This window comes from Neofelis nebulosa, chromosome 4 (assembly GCF_028018385.1).
Source record: "Neofelis nebulosa isolate mNeoNeb1 chromosome 4, mNeoNeb1.pri, whole genome shotgun sequence".
Taxonomy (NCBI): domain Eukaryota; kingdom Metazoa; phylum Chordata; class Mammalia; order Carnivora; family Felidae; genus Neofelis; species Neofelis nebulosa.
The window spans coordinates 89,427,524-89,445,906 of record NC_080785.1 but is presented as its reverse complement, the minus strand read 5'-3'; the positions used below and the strand labels follow the sequence as shown (position 1 = coordinate 89,445,906).

The following is an 18,383-nucleotide window of genomic DNA, read 5'->3' as shown; positions in this document are numbered from 1 at the left end:
AACCCGCAGTGTCCGTAGCTCCTTCCAGGCGTTTTTCGGTTCATCCATCCCCACGTGCTCTCCTGGCCTTTGGACGGCGAACACCTGCAAACGAGATGCCCAAACACCAACAGTACGCAAGCAAAACCTCACAGCGAAGAGGAAAAAGAAAGACCCGCCGCTCGGACCTTGGAAGATGAGGGCGGGGTGACGTTTCGCGTGCGCGCTGCCGTCATGTCGACGCACGGGCACGCCGGCCCCGCCCACAGCCTCGCAAGTCTGGTTTCCGGCGGGAGTCGGGACTGTGGGCGGAGGTGCGGCTGCGGCTTGGGTGCTGGAGCTGGACCAGGAGCTGGCTGGGTGCTGCCCTGCCCTGTGGTACTCGCTGGAATGCCTCACTTGGAAAACACGGTGCTTTGTCGCGAGTCCCAAGTGTCCACCTTGCAGTCCCTGTTTGGAGAGGTATTGTGTGAAACTATCTTTTCTCTTCCAAATCCCGGAGGCAAACGTTTCCGTGGCCTTGCGACATGTTCTAATTGTTTTTTAGTTTCGTGTTTGGATTGTGGGGCAATACTCCATATTTTTTCATTGAGAACAGGGGTTGTTGTAGGTCTACCCCACTCCTACACCCAAAGTAACTTATTAGTACCTTTACAAGAAAACGGCACAGGCAGCACCACACACAGGACGTTGGCCCAGGACGTGTTCGTTTACACACGCCACGCTTTTGAGATGGTTACCCCAAAGTAGCTACTGGAAGTTGCTTAGTATCTTACCCCAGCTGAACAAGACTTTATACAACAGGTGTGTTTGCAGTTTTTTTTGTTTGTTTGTTTGTTTGTTTTTCCGAATGTAAGTTGGCCCGTTTCATTGAGGTAAATGAAGCCTGGATATAGGTGGTGGTTTGCAAGACTCGTGAGGGCCAAGGCAGTCTTCAGGTTTAAGACTTTAGTAGCTTTTCCAGAATTGCAAAGCCTTGAGATCTCTGTCTAGAATTTTTGACCAGCAGTTCAGGTGATGCTTGTGAGAGGAGGGTAAGTGCCATCTTTAGGAGGTAATGTTCACCAGTTCACAATTTCATCTATTTGTTTTCTGGTGGCTTTTGGTGAGCCTTTTGCTTCAGCTTCATTAATTAGGCATGGAGTTAAGTTAATCAGACTTGGGTCTTATCTGCGAGGGGAGGAAATGAGAGTTTAGGCTTAGACTCATCCCTCCCTCTCAGCCATCTTCTGGTTTGCTTTCTTAAGTACTTGTATCCAACTAAGAATGTTGGGTGACAGTCTGAGTCTGCGAAGTATGGAAAAGTTCTTCTAAAGGTGCACAGTAGTTAGGGAAGTAAGAGGTCAATGACTGCATCCTCAGTTAGTATTCTGGTTATCATGCGTTCAGTTAGAGTTATCCATATCGTCACTGAAATACTTTCTTGGTTATGCTTTATGCATTCCTTCCTTGGAAGTGGTAAGCCCAGATCACCACAACTAGAAGCAGTCCTCTAGAAAGAGAATATTGGCCAACAGAGATGACTGGTATGGGTTTGGTGTTGGTCACAGAAAGGGTTTTGACCTTTGCGCTTACTACAAATCACATTTAACAATATTAATAATGGCTTTTTTTCAAGGTGCTGTGCATGTGCGAGATCCAAAAAACTGTAAAAAAAACTAAACTAAAAAACCCTGGTTCATATTTCTAAGCAGATTTTTTTATTTGCTCAGCAAATAAGTATTTACTGAGCCTCTTCTTTATATGAGGCACTGTGCCAGATCCTGGCCTATTACAGTTGGTTAAGAAGATTTAAGCATGACCATGAAAGGTTAAGTAACAGTGCAAGAGTTCAGTATAATTCTAGGTAACAATTGAAAGATGTTTAAAGGTGGAATATTACTAAGCCTCAAATAGTGGCTGCAGACCAGTGTGGTAGGATTCTAGAAAAGGAGTGTTTTAGTGTAGTTTGGAAAAATTTTCCTGAAGGATGTCTTGACCTTCTCTTTATAGGTATTTGGATAGTAGAGATGTTCAGCAAGCATGCATTTAATTCTTGGGATAGCATTTTTGAGCCAGTTAATTCACAAGATTGTTAGGTATAAACTTAAAGGGTTTGTATACTAAAACATCCATCTTAATTCTATTTGGGGGCTGCTTTTACCATGGAGATATGCAGTTAGAAAGTTTTTTCTGGGAAGGGTGCCTGGGTGGCTCAGTCGGTTAAGCTTCTGACTTGAGTTCGGCTCAGGTCATGATCTCACAGTTCGTGAGATCAAGCCCTGCCTCCGGCTCTGTGCTGACAGTGTGGAGCCTGCTTGGGGGGATTCTCTCTCTCTCTCTCTCTCTCTCTCTCTCTCTCTGTCCCTTCCCTGCTTGTTCTCTCTCTCTTTCTCTCTCAAAATAAATACTAAAACTTTTTTTAAAAGTTTAAAAAAAAAAAAGGGGGTGCTTGGGTAACTCAGTCCCTTAAGCTTCTGACTTCGGCTCAGGTCATGATCTCACGGTCTGTAAGTTCATGCCCTGCATTGGGCTCTGTGTTAACAGCTCAGAGCCTGGAGCCTGCTTCGGATATTGTGTCTCTCTCTCCCTCTCTGCCCTCCCCTGCTCATGTTCTACCTCTCTCTCTCTCAAAAATAAATAAACATTAAAATAAAAAATAAAAAGAATAAAAACAAAAAAAAAAGTTTTTTCCTGTGTAAATCTGAGTCCCTGATTTGTCTTGCAAAAGGAAATGTGTGACTTAGTGGCTAGTATGTAATAAATGTGACTGTTAATGCAGTGATGATGATGATCATAGAGACTCTACTTTCTTGTGGAAATTGCATCATCCAATTTTTTTGTGATTATTTTTTAAAATGATTGTGTCCCACTGGACTATGAAGTCTTCCAAAGCAGATTGTCTTTTAACAGGTATTTGTACTCTTCAATGCATTATTATAGTTTTCAGCATTTGGTAGGTGTCTAATAAATGAATGAAACATATTTGTAGTATTAATGAGACCAATAGAAGGACGTTTGACAATCTTTACTTTTCACTAGGCACCTGACTCTTAACAAATTGCAGGAAGATCTTGGGAATATGTATTTTGAAATATATGCTATGTAGATTTCATCATTGTTTTATTTGATGAAATGTGTACATTTAGGCCAGGCTAAATGTAGTATGTATAATTTAAAAGTATCCTGTAAATTTTCCTAAGAACAGGAGACTCTTGAAATTCCTTCTAACTTTGTGATCATATATACTTAGCTTCGAAGCTTTAAAATGTACAGTGAAGTTGCAGACTGTGGGAGTATATTCTTTAAAGAGTTAAGATAAAAATGGAGTATGGTAAAGTTATCCTGGAAATACCTCTGAAATCTCCTGTAAATTTGAAAATATAAGAGTTCTTATATGTGAACCTGCACAGTAATAAAAAGTATAAATACATATATACTGCATATATAGCATGTAGATATATAGTATATACTAAATATGCCAAGTATAGTTTTTCAGAAATACTAATTTTTTTTTTTTTTTTTTTTTTTTTTTTCCCTGAGAGAGAACATGAGCAGGGGAGGAACAGAGGGGGAGAGAGATTCCCAAGCAGGCTCCATGCCCAGCATGGAGCTTGATGCAGGGCTTGATCTCATGACCATGATATCATGAACACAGCTGAAATCAAGAGTCAGACACTTAACCGACTGAGGCACCCCAGAAATTTTAATCTTAATAAAGTGCTTAATAGAGAATGTGCTTAGGATTGAACTCAAGTAAGTTCACAGTGTGAACATAGATCCAGTGTATGGTCATTGTTGAAATAATTTGGATCGAATATTTTACTTTACCATGAAAACCTTTCTCATGAGTAGATAATTGTTTATTTTCTGTTTTTTTAATGTATGGACTGATACTTGTCTTTTCTCTCTTAGAGACATCATTTCAGCTTTCCATCAATTTTTATTTATGGGCATACTGCCAGTGGAAAGACCTATGTAACACAAACTTTGTTGAAAACTTTAGAGGTAAGAATAACCCTGGGATCATGACCTGAGCCAAAATCAAGAGTTGGGTGCTCAACTGACTGAGCCACCTGGGCATTTCAGACTAAATTTTGTTTGGGATATTTTGGACTCTAGTTTGCAAGGAAATAGGGTAAAAGAGGCCTTATAAGAAGTATAAAGTAGCCTTAGTTACATTGTTACCCTGAAAGAGAAAGAAAAGCTTCCTTCTTGGTTGAAATTTGTGGAATGTCACTAAAAATAGTTATAGGTCCCATTATTTGTGCCAGATGCCAAAAATTATCTTCCTCAGAATGATCAGTACTGCTTTTGTGATTTCATTTTGAGAACAGACTATATTTGTAAGCATGTCTTTGTTTCCTTGTTACTTCTCGAATTACCTCCATTTTGATCTTTAAATGAAGAGCTAGCTTAATCCTTATAGGGGGATTACTGTGGTTTCAAACTCTTAAAATTCTTTTTGATCCAGGTTTGTTCATCATTAGAATATTACCTTAAAATTAGTGTGAAATTCCTATTAAGAGTTTTAACACATACTTGGGGTTTTTTTGGTAAGAATTTTTTAGAGGGAAGTACAAGTTTGCTCTGAATCCTCGTAGGAAACAAATGGCAAACTCAAATAATTGAAGTGAGTTTAATGAAGATACTATTGTACAAAGGCTGAAGAAATGTTAAGGGAATCAATAAGGGGTGGTAAAGCACGGAGAGCTTTAGCCTTCCCTGGACCTGAACGGACCATAGGAGGGTATTGTTACCAGCTCACAGCAAGAGCTGTAGCTTTAGATGAGGGGCTGCCAGGCTGTGGCCTTTGGTAGAAGAATGTAGCCATGGTGGAACTGTGGGCCACTGAGAGGGTGTGAGGTAAGGGAATATTCATTTTTCTATTACCGCTTCCTTCAGGCCCCTGGTTCTTCTCGTTGGCTGAATCCAACTGGAGCCAGAAAATATGAGAGTGTGAATGATATCGTCTGTAGTGGCTAGCCTCCTGGGACACAGAGCAGGTTGGGGAATGGTGGCGGGCGGGGAGACGTAGATCAGAAGGACAAGTGGAGAACATCCAGCAGAGCCGTTACTGGATATGTGTGTTTTCTGTTCTGTTTACATTTTGTTGTTGTTTTCAGCTCCCACATGTCTTTGTGAATTGTGTTGAATGCTTTACCTTGAGGCTGCTCTTAGAACAAATTTTAAACAAATTGAATCATCTTAGTTCTTCAGAGAATCGATGTCCTACCCACATAACCTGTGAAACATTTAATGATTTTGTTCGCTTATTTAAACAAGTAACCAAAGCTGAAAGTCTCAAGGATCAGACTGTATATATCGTAAGTAATTTAATTTCATTATATCATCTATTTGAAAACTGGTTTGTTTATTGGGTCAATTTCTGTATATTTGTTTTGAGTCTCATTATGTATAGCACACTGTGCAAGGGGCTTTTGGGATACAGAAATGTTTTAGATGTATTTTTTATCCAAAGGGAACTTCAGTGTAATGGAGGAGTTGTGACATATACTACATCTGATCATGTGTGAGTGTGGTAAGTGATAACCATGAGACGCAGAGTACTGATGAAGGCATATGTGGTCCAGCTTCATGAGGTGATAGCATTTGAGATAGACCTGAAAGGATAATTAGAGGATTATAGGAAGAAACTGAAGAAGGGGAATTGCGGATGTTGGGAATTATGTAACGAAAGGTATGCAAATGCAGTGGAAGCCAGGGAATGAAAGTAGTCTGGTTTTGGTGGGTAATAATGTATGAAGGGAGAAAAAAGCTAGGAAGGTAAGGGAGGCAGAAAATAGAGTATCTTGAAAACTACTAAAGTGCTCTATTTCATGTACTAGTCAGTGAGGAGGTAGTGGAGATTTTAGAGCAGCAAATATGTTTAACATGCAAGTCATATTAAATAGATGGGAGGCGGTGAGCGATGACAGACTCAAGTCTAAAGGAATGATTTTTAGGCTTTTATAGCTGTTTAAATTAGAGGAAATTTGGGCCTGGACTAGACTTGGGGCAGAAGATGCAGAAAGGAATAAATGGAAGACACAGCAACGGTCAAATTCTTCCACTGTGTACAGAGTAGGTTTGTGGGGAAAGATGAATCAATTGATTTTTGGTTGGTTAAGTTTGAATCATAGTTGTTATATCAATGTGAAAATGATTAGCAGACAACTGAAAATGTGTACTGTTTTAGTGGATTTTTATAATACTTTAATCCTTTTTAAAAAAATGATTACCTCTGGAATTGGAATTAAATTTTAATATAATGCCTTATCAAAACCGCCAAGTTGTAAACTCCCTGAAGGGACCAAATCTTATAGATTCTTGCATCTCGCATCTCCTGAAATGTATAAAATAGTTCCTTCCGCATTTTCATTTCGCTCATTTACTTATTCAGCAAATAATTACTGAGCACTTCCTATGTGCCAGGCACTGTTTTAGGTACTGGCGATAGAACACAGAACAAATTAGAGTCCCTTGCCTTCTTGCAGTTTATAGTATAGTTGAGGAAGATACATGAAAAGCAGGTTAATAGTAGTGTGTCAGATATAATAAGCTAATAGAGTAAAGGAGAACCAATTGGGTGAGGGAGAGTAGTTATTTTTCTAAATAGAGAAGACAGAGAAGATCTCACTGAGATGATGATAACTGAGCTGAAACCTGAAGGAAGTGAGGAGTAAGCCATGAAGATACATGAAAAAAGAGTATTCCAGGCAAAGAGATGAACGTATGAGTACAAAGCCTGGAACATGCTTTGTGTATTCAGAGAATATCGAGGAGGCCATTGTGGTTAGGCTAGTTTAAGTAAGGGGGAGAGTGGTAATGTTGAGATCAAATGAAGAGTACAAGGATAGAAGCATGCAGACCAGCATTATGGGTTGAATTCTTTCCCCCAAAAATTCATATGGTGAAGTTCTCACCCCTGGTACCTCAGAATGCGACCTTTTGGAAATAGGGTCATTGCAGTTCTAATTAAGATGAAGTTAAGTAGTTTGGGCCCCTAATTTAGTATGACTGGTGTCTTTATAAAAAGAGGAAATTTGGAGATAAGACATGCACATAGGGAGGATGCCACATAAAGATAGGAGCTATGCTGCCGCAAGCCAAGGGACTACCAGAAACCAGGAGAGAGATCAGGAACAGTTCCTCCAGTAGTACCTTTGGAGGAAGCATGGTCATGCCAGCACCTTGATCTTGGACTTCTAGCTTCTGGAACCATGAGATAATAAATTTCTGTTGTTAAAGTCACCCTGTTGGTGGTGCTTTCTTATGGCAGCCGTAGGAAACTAATACAGCTGGTTCTGAGGCATTTATGATAATCTAGGCCAAACATCATGTTGGGTTAGACCAGACTGGTAGCAGTAGATGTGGTAAGAAGTGGTCTGGATATATTTTGACAGAATTTTCTGATAGGTTGAATACAGAGGAGGAGAGAAAGAACAAAGTTAAGGATGACTCAGAAGTTTTTGTGCACTTGAAAGGTTGGAGTTGTCATTATCTTAGTGGGATCTTGTTGGCAGGGAAGGAGTGATCAGGAGTTTGGTTTTGGGCATGTTAAATCAAGTACAGATGTTCAGTTGGCACTTGGACACTGGAGTCTTGGGTCAAGAGAGGTCCATTTTGGAACTATAATTTTGGAGTTATGAGAATAGAGGTAGTAGTCCTTTTTTTTTTTAATAAAAAATTTTTTTTTATTTTTTTGAGAGAAAGAGAGAGCAGGGGAGGGTCAGAGAGAGAGAGAGAGAGAGAGAGGGAAAATCCCAAGCAGGCTCTGCAGTTTCAGCATATAGCCCAATATGGGGCTGAAACCCATGAACCATGAGAACATGACCTGAGCCAAATTAAGAGTTGGATGCTTAACTGACTAAGATCACTGAGACGCCCTTAGAGGTAGTAGTGTTTAAAGCTGAGGGGCTATTAGCTCACCAAGAGGGTGAGTGAGTAGAAAAGAGGCGAGTCAAGTGCCTGAGTCTTGGGGCAACCCATTGGTTATGTGATGAGGAGATAAGGAAAAACAAATGAGGACAGAGAAGAAATCAGTGATGTATAAAGAAAACTTGAGGAAGTTGCAGTGTTCTGGAAGTCTTGCTAGCCTCTCTCTTTCCTGGTCCTTTGACTAGGGAAACCAGGGTTTTGGTGGGGCTTTTTTGGCATATTTTCATTAGCCTTTCTGTGTTGCTGGCTTCTTCAGCTCTACATATGGGCTATGTGCGGCAAAAAGACAGCTCAGGCAATATACTCTCTAAGCTGAGTTGTCGTTCCTCCGTCCTAGCTGGCCTGCCTTCTCTCTGCCTTTCATAACCCTGTTCGTTTTATGTACAGTATTCAAGATTCTTAGTTTTACTTAGCAGGAGAAATAGGAAAAAGTATATACTTCATCTTCTCAGAGGCGGAAATATAATTTCTTTTAAAATGCAAGTGAATAAGTGAAGAATACAGCTACTACTAGCATAGTTTCACACCATTAAGTTGATTGATGCTAAAGCAACTCTAGTTTAACCCACCATTACTTGCACCATCAGTGCAAATATCAACATGGTGTAAAAGGCAAATAATATTTCAGTACTATTATGAAAATAGTTTTGACGTTGCCGACCTTTTGAAAGGGTATCAGGGACCACCCTTCCCACCCCCAGGGGGCCACAGGTCATACATACCTCAGAAACCAGTGTTCTAAGAAATAAGTTGGTCTTTCAGTAAGATAACGTAGGAGACAAGATCACTGGTGGAGAGGAATTTAAGGAATTAAGAGTCCATATCAGAAGGGGGTCATTAATGTGGGTTTTGAAATATCCAAAAAGTATAGGAGTTATATTAGAGAAGTGTTAGTAAGAAACTGTAATATTTAAAGAATGAAAGGGAATGACCTCAGTATATGTGGATGACAACAAAGAGAGTTGCAAAGCTGAATGTCTTTAGGTAGGAGGTTAGGTAGGAGGAAAAAATCAATACTGCAGAAACAGGGGCAGCTGGCTGGCTCAGTTGGAAGAGCATGCAGACTGTTAATCTCAGGATTCTGAGTTCGAGTCCCATGTTGGGTGTAGGGATTACTTAAATACAACAACAACAACAAAAAATTCTAGGAACAGCCTTTATGAATAAGTAGGGCCCCACTCATTTTTTCAGATGCAGTGGATAAACGTAGGTATTCAGTAAGTACTTGTTAATTGACTAAACATGAAGTGTGAAAAAGTTTCGAGGTGTTTAGCATGGAACTTTTTTTTTTAATGTTTATTTATTTTTGAGAGAGACAGAGACAGAATGTGAGTGGGTTAGGGGCAAAGAGAGAGGGAGACACAGAATCCGAAGCAGGCTCCAGGCTCTGAGCTGTCAGCACAGATCCCGACACAGGGCTTGAACTCACAAGCTCTGAGACCATGACTTGAGCCAAAGTGGACGCTCAACCCACTGAGCCACCCAGGCGTCCCTAGTGTGGAAAATTTTTAGGAGTACATCTGTAGACTGTTCAGCCTTCTAATATATGAATTGGTACATTTCAATACTTATAATAAAGAAAGGTGGGAGAATATTTTCTAGTCAGTAAACCAACTTGCAAATCAAGCGTCTATTAGAATGCTTTTGTGTAAATTATTAAGATAAATGTTTGGATCTGAATTAAAATTTTTTATCTCTCTGAATATTAGTTATCTGTTAACTGCTTTTGAAGAAGGATCGTTTATTAGAATATCATAAAATCATTATAGTGGGTTAACTAAATTAAATTAGAAGAATGAACTATTAATTTACTGCTTCAGCTTTGTGTTTTGCATTAAAATGGGCATAAAAACAGACCAGTTATTTGTATTAATCTGTGTCCTGGATTAGAGAGTTATTTAAATGGAGATTGATGGGGAAATTGCATAATTGCATAGTAGAGAAACTAATTTATAGCTTTTTAGCAGTAAATAATTTTAGCTTTATTTTGTCTAATTAGAAATGAAATATCTTAAGTTGATTACTCACATAGATTGTTTCAAGCTGTCTGTTAATAAAACAGTTACAAAACAATTTGGACTACTTAGGGAAATAATATTATATTCTTTGCATTTTAATTTTGTTCCTATTTTAAATTATCATAATTTCTAGTAGGATTTGTTAATAAAGTGTAAATGTTTTTTAAAAAAAGACGCCAGCTTTCTTTATTTCAGTTCTGAGAAGAAAACGCACGAGATAAACCTACAACATTTTGCCATAATAGAAAGCTAGGTAACTATCATTATAACTAGGGTCATTTCAAAAAGACACAGAAGGTCACATATTGAAAGAATTAATATTGTTAAAATGTTGATAGTACCCAAAGCCATCTATAGATTCAGTGCAATCCTTATCAAAATTCAAATGACATTTTTCTCAGAGATAGAAAAAACAATCTTAATATTTGTGTGGAATCACAAAAGATGGAATAGCCAAAGCTGTGCGGAGAAAGAAGAAAAAACTTGAGGCATTATACTTCTTAATTTCAAACTATACCATAAAGCTATAGTAAAACAGTATGGTACTAGCATAAAAACAGACCAACAGAACAGAATTGAGAGCACAGAAATAAACCTTCCCATATACATACGGTCAACTAATATTTGGCAAGAGAGCCAAGAATGCTCAGTGAGGAAAGGCTAGTGTCTTCAATAAATGGCAGTGGGAAAATTGGGTAGCCACATGCAGAAGAGTGAAGTTAGACCCCTGTCTTACACCATTCACAAAAGTTAACTTGAAATGAATTAGAGACTTAAGTGTAAAAACTGAAACCATAAAACTCCTAGGGGGAAAAAAACCCCAAAAAACCTAGAGGAAATGTTCGTTGGCAGTGGTCTTGGCAACAGCTTTTAAAATATACCAAGAGAGCAAGCAACAAAAGTGAGAAGTAGGACTACACTGAACTAAAAAAGCTTATGCATAGCAAAAGAAATAATCACTAAAATGAAAAGGCATTCTACAGAATAGGAGAAAATGCTTGCAATCATCTACTGAACAAGGGATTAATATCCAAAATATATAAAGAACTCGTACACTCCATAGCAAAAACAAACAAATCTGGTTAGAAAATGAGCAGAGGACCTGAATAGACATTTTTCCAAAGAAGGCATGCAGATGGTCAACAAGTACATGAAAAGGTGCTCAACATCACTAATCATCAAGGAAGTGCAAATCAAAACCATGAGATATCACCTCACACCTATTGGATGCCTATTATCCAAAAGACAAGAGATAAGTATTGGTGAGGATGTGGAGAAAAGGGAATCCTTGTGCACTGTTCTTAGGGGAAGGTTAATTGGTACAGCCACTATGGAAAAAAGTGTGGAGGTTACTTAAAACATTAAGAATAGAACTGCCATATGATTCCACAATCCAACTTCTGAGTGTATATATGAAGGAGATGAAATCAGGGTGTCAAAGAGATATCTGCACTCCTATGTTGATTGCAGTTTTATTCACAATAGCCAAATCATAGAAACAACCTAAGTGTCCATCAGTGGATGAATGAATAAAGAAGATTGTGTGTATGTGTGTATACATGCATATATATATATATATGTATATGTATATGCATACATACATATACACACACACACACATACATATACATACATACAATGGAATATCGTTCAGCCATGAGAAAGAAGGAAATCCTGCCATTTGTGACAACATGGGTGGACCTTGAGGGCATGATGCTAAGTGAACTAAGTCTGGCAGAGACAATTCTATGTGGAATCTAAAAAGCCAAACTCAGGAACAAAGTAAAATGGTTGGTTACTAGGGACTGTGGGATAAGGGAAATGGAGAGATGTTGGTCAAAGAGTACATGCTTCTAGTTATAAGGTGAGTAAGTTCTAGGGAATCTAATGTACAACATGGTGATTATAGTTAATGCTATACTGTGTTATATATACTTGAATGTTGCTAAGAGAGTAGAGTGGACCTTAAATGTTCTTGCCATGAAAAAGAAATGATAATTATGTGAGGTGATGGAGGTGTCAGCCAAATTTATGATGGGAATCATTTTGCAGTATTAAGTGTATCATATCAACACATTGTGTACCTTAAACTTATGCAGTGTTATATGTCAGTTATATTTCAAAGCTGGGGGGACAAAAAGGACCTAGAAACTAGTTTGAAGAGGCTTCCACTGGCCAAACATGGTATGGTTTGGCCATCAAAAAGAACAGTCAATTCAGTAGATGGAAGCACAATAGATGTGTTAAAATCCATGAATTCATAATGACACTAAACAAGTATATAAAAATCACAAAACCTCAGCTCATTGGTTACCATGAGAATTTCATTTACTAGGGCACTGTAGTAGGCTAAATAATGGCCGCTGAGGATATTAGGTCCTAATCCCTGGAACCTGTAAATGGCCCCTTGGAAAAAAGGCCTTTGGAAATGTGATTAACTTAAGGATCTAGAGATGGGGACATTTACCAGGTTTATCTGGGCGAGCCCAAAATGCAATCACAAATGTTTGTGTAGGAGAGAGGCAAAGAGAGGTTTGACTAAACCACACATAAAAGAGGCGGCCAGGTAATGGAAGCAGAGGCAAACAGAATAAGTGAGAAACTGGAAGGTGCTGGCCTTGGATTATGTAGTGATGCAGCCACAAGCCAAAGAATACTGGCAGCCACCAGAAGCTGAGGGGGCAAAGAATGTATTCTACCTTAGAGCTGTTGGAGGGAGTGTAGCCCTGCAGACACCTTGATTTTGGCCCCATGAAACTGATTTCAGACATGGCTTCCAGAACTGTGAGAGAATAAATTTTTAGTCTGTTTCAAGCCACCACATTTGTGTGATGATGTGTTACAGCAACCACAGAGGCACAAACTTATTTTGAAAGTTGGTAGATTAAAGGAAAGAATCAAGCATTTATCCCTTATGTCCTGTGTGAACTTTATTTCTGAGGAACTAACAGATGAGGAGAAGTTCTTTCTAGAAAAATGTCCTCCAATAAATGAAGAAAGAATCCTAGAAAATTAGAGTGTTATAGTCCCTAACAAAGTTCTAGATATAGGCAGTGATCATCAATTGAAATCATTTGGTGAAAGGCTGCTAGGGAACTTTATAATGGATGGATCAGGCTGACAATACCTGAAACTCAATCAATCTTAACATCACAAGAGAGATAGTCACGTGTTGTGTACCTGCTGATGTGATTCAATAAGAAATATAGAGCACTATTTGTGAAGTATTCTTGCCCGAAAGTTGAACCTGAATCTTATCAGACCCCTAGATTTGTTGACTATTGTACAGGAAATACAGGGGATATAGGAACATGTTAAATGACACTATAGAGATGCAGTCAGCCAATTCAGAATATGGAAAATTCTACCCAACAGATGACCTGTTTACTTCAATGAATATATAACAGCAAAAAAAGAAAGGGTCAGGGGAAATGTTATAATTTAAAATTGACCAGAAGACAAACCAAATATGAGAATATTCAATATATGAACCTTTTTGGATCCTGAATCAAATAAGTGAACTCTAAGGAGGCATTTGTGGGACAAATCGGGAAATTTGAATACTGGTTATTACATGACGTTACAGAATATTGTTAATTTTTTAGGCATGATAATGATACTGAGGTTATGTTTTTTTAAAAAAAAGCCTTCACCTCTTAGATCTACATATGACATATTTATGGATGGAATAGTATGTCTGAGGTTTGCTTTAACATAATCCAGCAAGATGGTAGAAGAGAAAAGTGGAGGTGGATAGAAAAAACAAAAAGTAAAACATAACAAAAAGTAAAAACAAAGGTTAGATTAAATAGATTAAATATTTTAGACAATGCTTTGAAGACCTTGATCTTTTTTTATGGACTAATGGATGACTTCTTGAAGTAAGTTTTTTTTTTTTTTTTTAACATGTTTTATCAAAATTTCAAACATATATAGAGAATAGTGTAATATATTCTAGTGAACCCATCACCCAGCTTCAGTTATTATTAACATGTGGTCACACTTGTGTCTTTATCCCATCATTGTTTCCTGCATCATATTATGTTATCTATAAATGAATATAAACATTCTATCTCTATATATCATATATCACCCATGAATATGTGCTAGAGCTACATATAATATGTGTACTGTGTGTTTCTGGAAGATAAGTACCTTTTAAAATAATATAATCCCAATAGTATTATCATAACTGAACAAAAATTTAACTTTTATCAAATGGAATAAAAAATGCTTCTAGTTCTATGTCTTGTACACCTAGTGAGATATCCTTAGAGCATTGGTAATATACCTATAAAAGAAACTTTTAATGTGGCTGTGATTCATTTTCTATTTAGAAACTTGGGTTAAAATACGATGTAAGTAGTCTTTTTTAATTTGCTAATTTGAAATGTCTTCTACAAATGTAAATACCAGTTGAAAATTAATTCATAGGTTATAATTTTTCTTCTTAACATAGAAAATTGTGAATTGTGGAGTATATTATATAAATGTTTTATAGAGGGCTTTGTAAATCGATTTTGACACTGCATTTTTTTTATAAGGTTCTAGACAAAGCAGAATATCTAAGAGATATGGAAGCAAATCTTTTGCCTGGGTTTCTTAGGTTACAAGAATTGGTAAGTAATGCATGGGTCTTTTCGCCCTATGACCTAATCAATTGATTGTCTTGTCAAATATTTTCCTTTTGCCAATCTGACAGGTGAGAAATGAATCTTAATTTTAACTTGTGTTTCTTTACTGTGAGTGTTGTTGAACATTTTTCCAAAGTAAAAGCACTTTTTGACTTGGTAACATTTATTCTTTATTTTAGCTTTTCATTTCTAATTGTGAAGTGACTAATCCTACTCTTTTATAAGGTTTTAGGTGTTTGCTGGAGTAGATGGTGGGAGCCTATACTTTAAACTTTCTGTAAGAATTTTAAATTTTTCAGTAATCTAGAGAATCAGTAATCTAGAGGTAGGTCTGTTTTGGGTCATTCGGAGTTCTCTCTCTTGGCCAGTGTCAGAACCAGCTTTGTATTTGAATTTATAATTGTGTTGGTACTGAATAGTATTAATACTACTGTAATTGTTATGAGCTAACAAGAAAAGAATAGGGATGGGCTTAATATGCATATGTGTCAGGTCAAAACATAATAATAATATGGTAAAACCAGGATTTTACAGTAGTTTGAATAAAGAAAATTGGAGAGAGAATTCATTGTTCACCAACATCAGTTGGTATAGGAATACTAAACTCAACTGTGGCTGTTTCCCATTTGTACCAGAATTATGAGGGTAAGATTTAGTTTGATCAAAATACTATTATTAATCATATTCAATCACTGTTAATTTAAATTTTATTGATTTTGTAGTTTTGTATTTAACTTACAAATTTATTTTTGTTTTATAATCCTGTAAGTGCTTTGAGCATAAATAGTTTATACCTACCAGTTTTATGTCTGTATTTAAGTATTAAGTAACATTATAATGAAAGTTAATATTTGGAGAGACCATGTTTACACCATTTCCGACTTTGAAAAGTTGAACATTTACTGAACACATTACTGAAATTTGAGAAACTGTCAGAAGTTCAGAGAGGCTTTCCAAGTGCCATTGAAATCATTATGTGCCTAAGGTCGATTCCTAAAATTCACTTTTATTTTTATTTATTTTTTTGTAGTGTTTATATTTGAGAGAGAGAGAGAGAGTGTAAGCAGGGGAGAGACAGAATAGGGAGGCAGAGGATTCCAAGCGGGCTCTGTGCTGACAACAGAGAGCCTGATGTGGGGCTTGAATTCACAAACCATGAGATCATGACCTGAGCTGAAGTTGGTTGCTTAACCAACTGAGCCACCTAGGCACCCCTAAAATTCACTTTTAGTAATAGTAATAGCAGGGGTGAGATGTTAGAGGACAGGAGGAGAGTTAAGTGTAGCTCTTGGTAACCTATCCTGGAAATTTCTTGCCACAGTCTAGCTTTTGCTAGTTTGATTAACTCTTGGCATTTTACTACTGAGACCAGTAACTCATCTTCTTTGAGTAGATGCCTCCTCCTTCACTTCTTTTTATTGTTTTGTTGTGTTGCTTGTGGATTATTTGTATGACCTCATCCACTGTCCCTGTTGTCCTGGGGTTCCCTGTCTGGTTTCCAACTATATTCTTGCTGTCCTCTTGCTCTTAAACCGTAGCTTATCTCAGTTTCCCCCTCATGCCCAGTCATGGTCATGGTGCGTCCCTTCATCGGAGTTAGGCCTTCCCCCCCAACCCCCCTGCCTTTTTTTAGTTGTAATTATGGAAACTGAAGAAAATTAAAAGATTCAAGTAATCTCAATTCTACCATAAAACAGAAGTATTATTTTGACATTTCTGGAAACATGGTTGATTTGAAAAAATGTATTTAATTTAGGAGAAATATAGTAAAGGCATTTCATGTTTTCTATTAATATATATGAGTACAATTAAGTTATGATATGAAGGTACTTTAACATTTGAGAACATTACCAGCTTAAAATCCTTTCAGATGGATAAATATCTTCTATTTTTTAGGCCTTTCTATTAATTGAACTGATTTTATCAAATGCTTTTATTTTTACTTATTTATTTTAAAAATTTTTTTTAATGTTTATTTATTTTTGAGAGAGAGAGACAGAGCACGAGCAGGGGAGGGGCAGAGAGAGAGGGAGACACAGCATCTGAAGCAGGCTCCAGGCTCTGAGCTGTCAGCACAGAGCCCAACGTGGGGCTCAAACCCACAAGCTGTGAGATCATGACCTGAGCTAAAGTCGGATGCCCAACCGACCAAGCCACCCAGGCGCCCCTCAGATGCTTTTAGATAATCATTTTTTATTATTTGATTTGATTTGATAATCATTTTTGAAAGCACAACAACTTAATGCCTTGTATTCAAGATTGTATTTAGAGCATCCCTTTTTATCCCTATAGAAATAAATTCAAGGATTCTTAAAAATTAAAAAGTTTATAAGACAACATTTGAAAGTAGAAATCTTTTTCTCTTTTTCATAAAGATGCTAGATTTTTGTAGAATTATGAATTTATTGAACTCAGCTTTCTTTGTTAGCCAAAAGAATGTTTTTCTAAGTAATGGAAATTGGAATGTAAGATTACATGTAAGTTAGGAATCAATAAATAGTAAATCACCATCAGAGTATAGTATAATTTATGTGATTGGATCCTAAGAATAGTTACAGAACAAAACAGCTATCATGCCTGCTTTGTCACCTTGGAAAATGTCAAAAAGAATAAGGAAAAAAATTAAAATTTGTACTGAAATGCAGAAGTCTGTCTGCAGATTAATTCTAACTAGCATCCATAGGGCATTTGTGGCCACTCTGGAGGACAGCATACATGTTGCGCTTGTATTCTTATTGCTTGTTTTTGTATACTGGTAATACATTCTAAATACACTTCAAAAGATTACTGTTTACCTAACATCAGTGTTTTATGTGTGTACTTAATGTTCTTAATGTCTATTCATGTTTTGCTCAATAATTTTTTATGAAAATAACCTTTAAAAATACTTAAAAATTTCCTAATATTATGGTTATATGGGATTGCATATCTGTTTTTCTTCAACTCTTATTTTCTCTCTGGGTTGCTGTAGCTATTTTAATGAGAGATATTAAGTTGTACATTGTTTTTATTTATTGATTGAAACTAATGATTTCTTTGAAAATTCACATAAAAAGATCTTAATTATTAAGGAAATGTGTTTCTTCATTTCTATGAAATAAACCCTTGTGTGACTGTCCCTAGCGTTCATGAGTAACCGAAATGTCCATTAACCTAAAAGTTTTATGGAAATTCTAAGTGATTATGTTTGAAAATTTGCAAGTGGATGAACTCCTTGATTAGGTTTTTGAAATAACACCTATTAATATGCAAATAATTTGTCATATATTGTAACTTTGCTGGATTTATTTGAAAGAAAAATTCAAATGGAATTGCTGCTCTGATTAAGATTTTTAAATGCAAAGTTACTTTTATTTTTCTTTCTTTTACAGACTGACAGAAATGTGACTGTTCTCTTTCTCAGTGAAATTGTTTGGGAAAAGTTTCGTCCAAATACTGGGTGCTTTGAGCCATTTGTCTTGTATTTCCCTGATTATAGCATAGGTAAATTTTAAAACTTTGTTTTGACAAATGATATTCACTAAAATACTTTTTGTTGTTTGAAAGATTAAGCTAGCATATTCAAATGGGAATACTTTGATGTCTTAATCTGTTCCGATTTGCTGCCAGTCTCAAAAATGTAACTGTACTTACAGAGGTTTTAGTTTGAAACTGTGAAGGGTTATTCTTGTATAGTTGTTGAAATGTTTTGAATGAGTATTTCTCACATATTTGTGTTAATGGTGTATTTTCACATTTTTTAGTCAGTATAGTAAGATGTATATATTGAGATTGTAACTTCCATGCAAGTAAGTATCAGACTAGGTTGGCAAAGCACATTTAAATTGTATGA

The 18,383-nt window shown here is 36.8% G+C and overlaps 1 protein-coding gene across 4 annotated transcripts in view; it reads left to right on the top strand.

Annotated features, from left to right (window-relative positions):
* The first annotated feature begins 259 nt into the window (after positions 1-259).
* Positions 260-18,383, top strand: part of ORC5 (origin recognition complex subunit 5) — a 167,206-nt gene continuing 149,082 nt past the window's right edge. For all 4 annotated transcript variants that reach the window (XR_009260548.1, XM_058725348.1, XM_058725347.1 and 1 more), the window contains exons 1-5: positions 260-441; positions 3,874-3,966; positions 5,085-5,285; positions 14,462-14,536; positions 17,923-18,034. Coding sequence is in view for 3 of the 4 variants with exons in the window: in XM_058725348.1 (XP_058581331.1) it covers positions 370-441; positions 3,874-3,966; positions 5,085-5,285; positions 14,462-14,536; positions 17,923-18,034 (553 nt within the window). In the remaining variant the exon portion in view is untranslated. The remainder of the gene's footprint in view (positions 442-3,873; positions 3,967-5,084; positions 5,286-14,461; positions 14,537-17,922; positions 18,035-18,383) is intronic.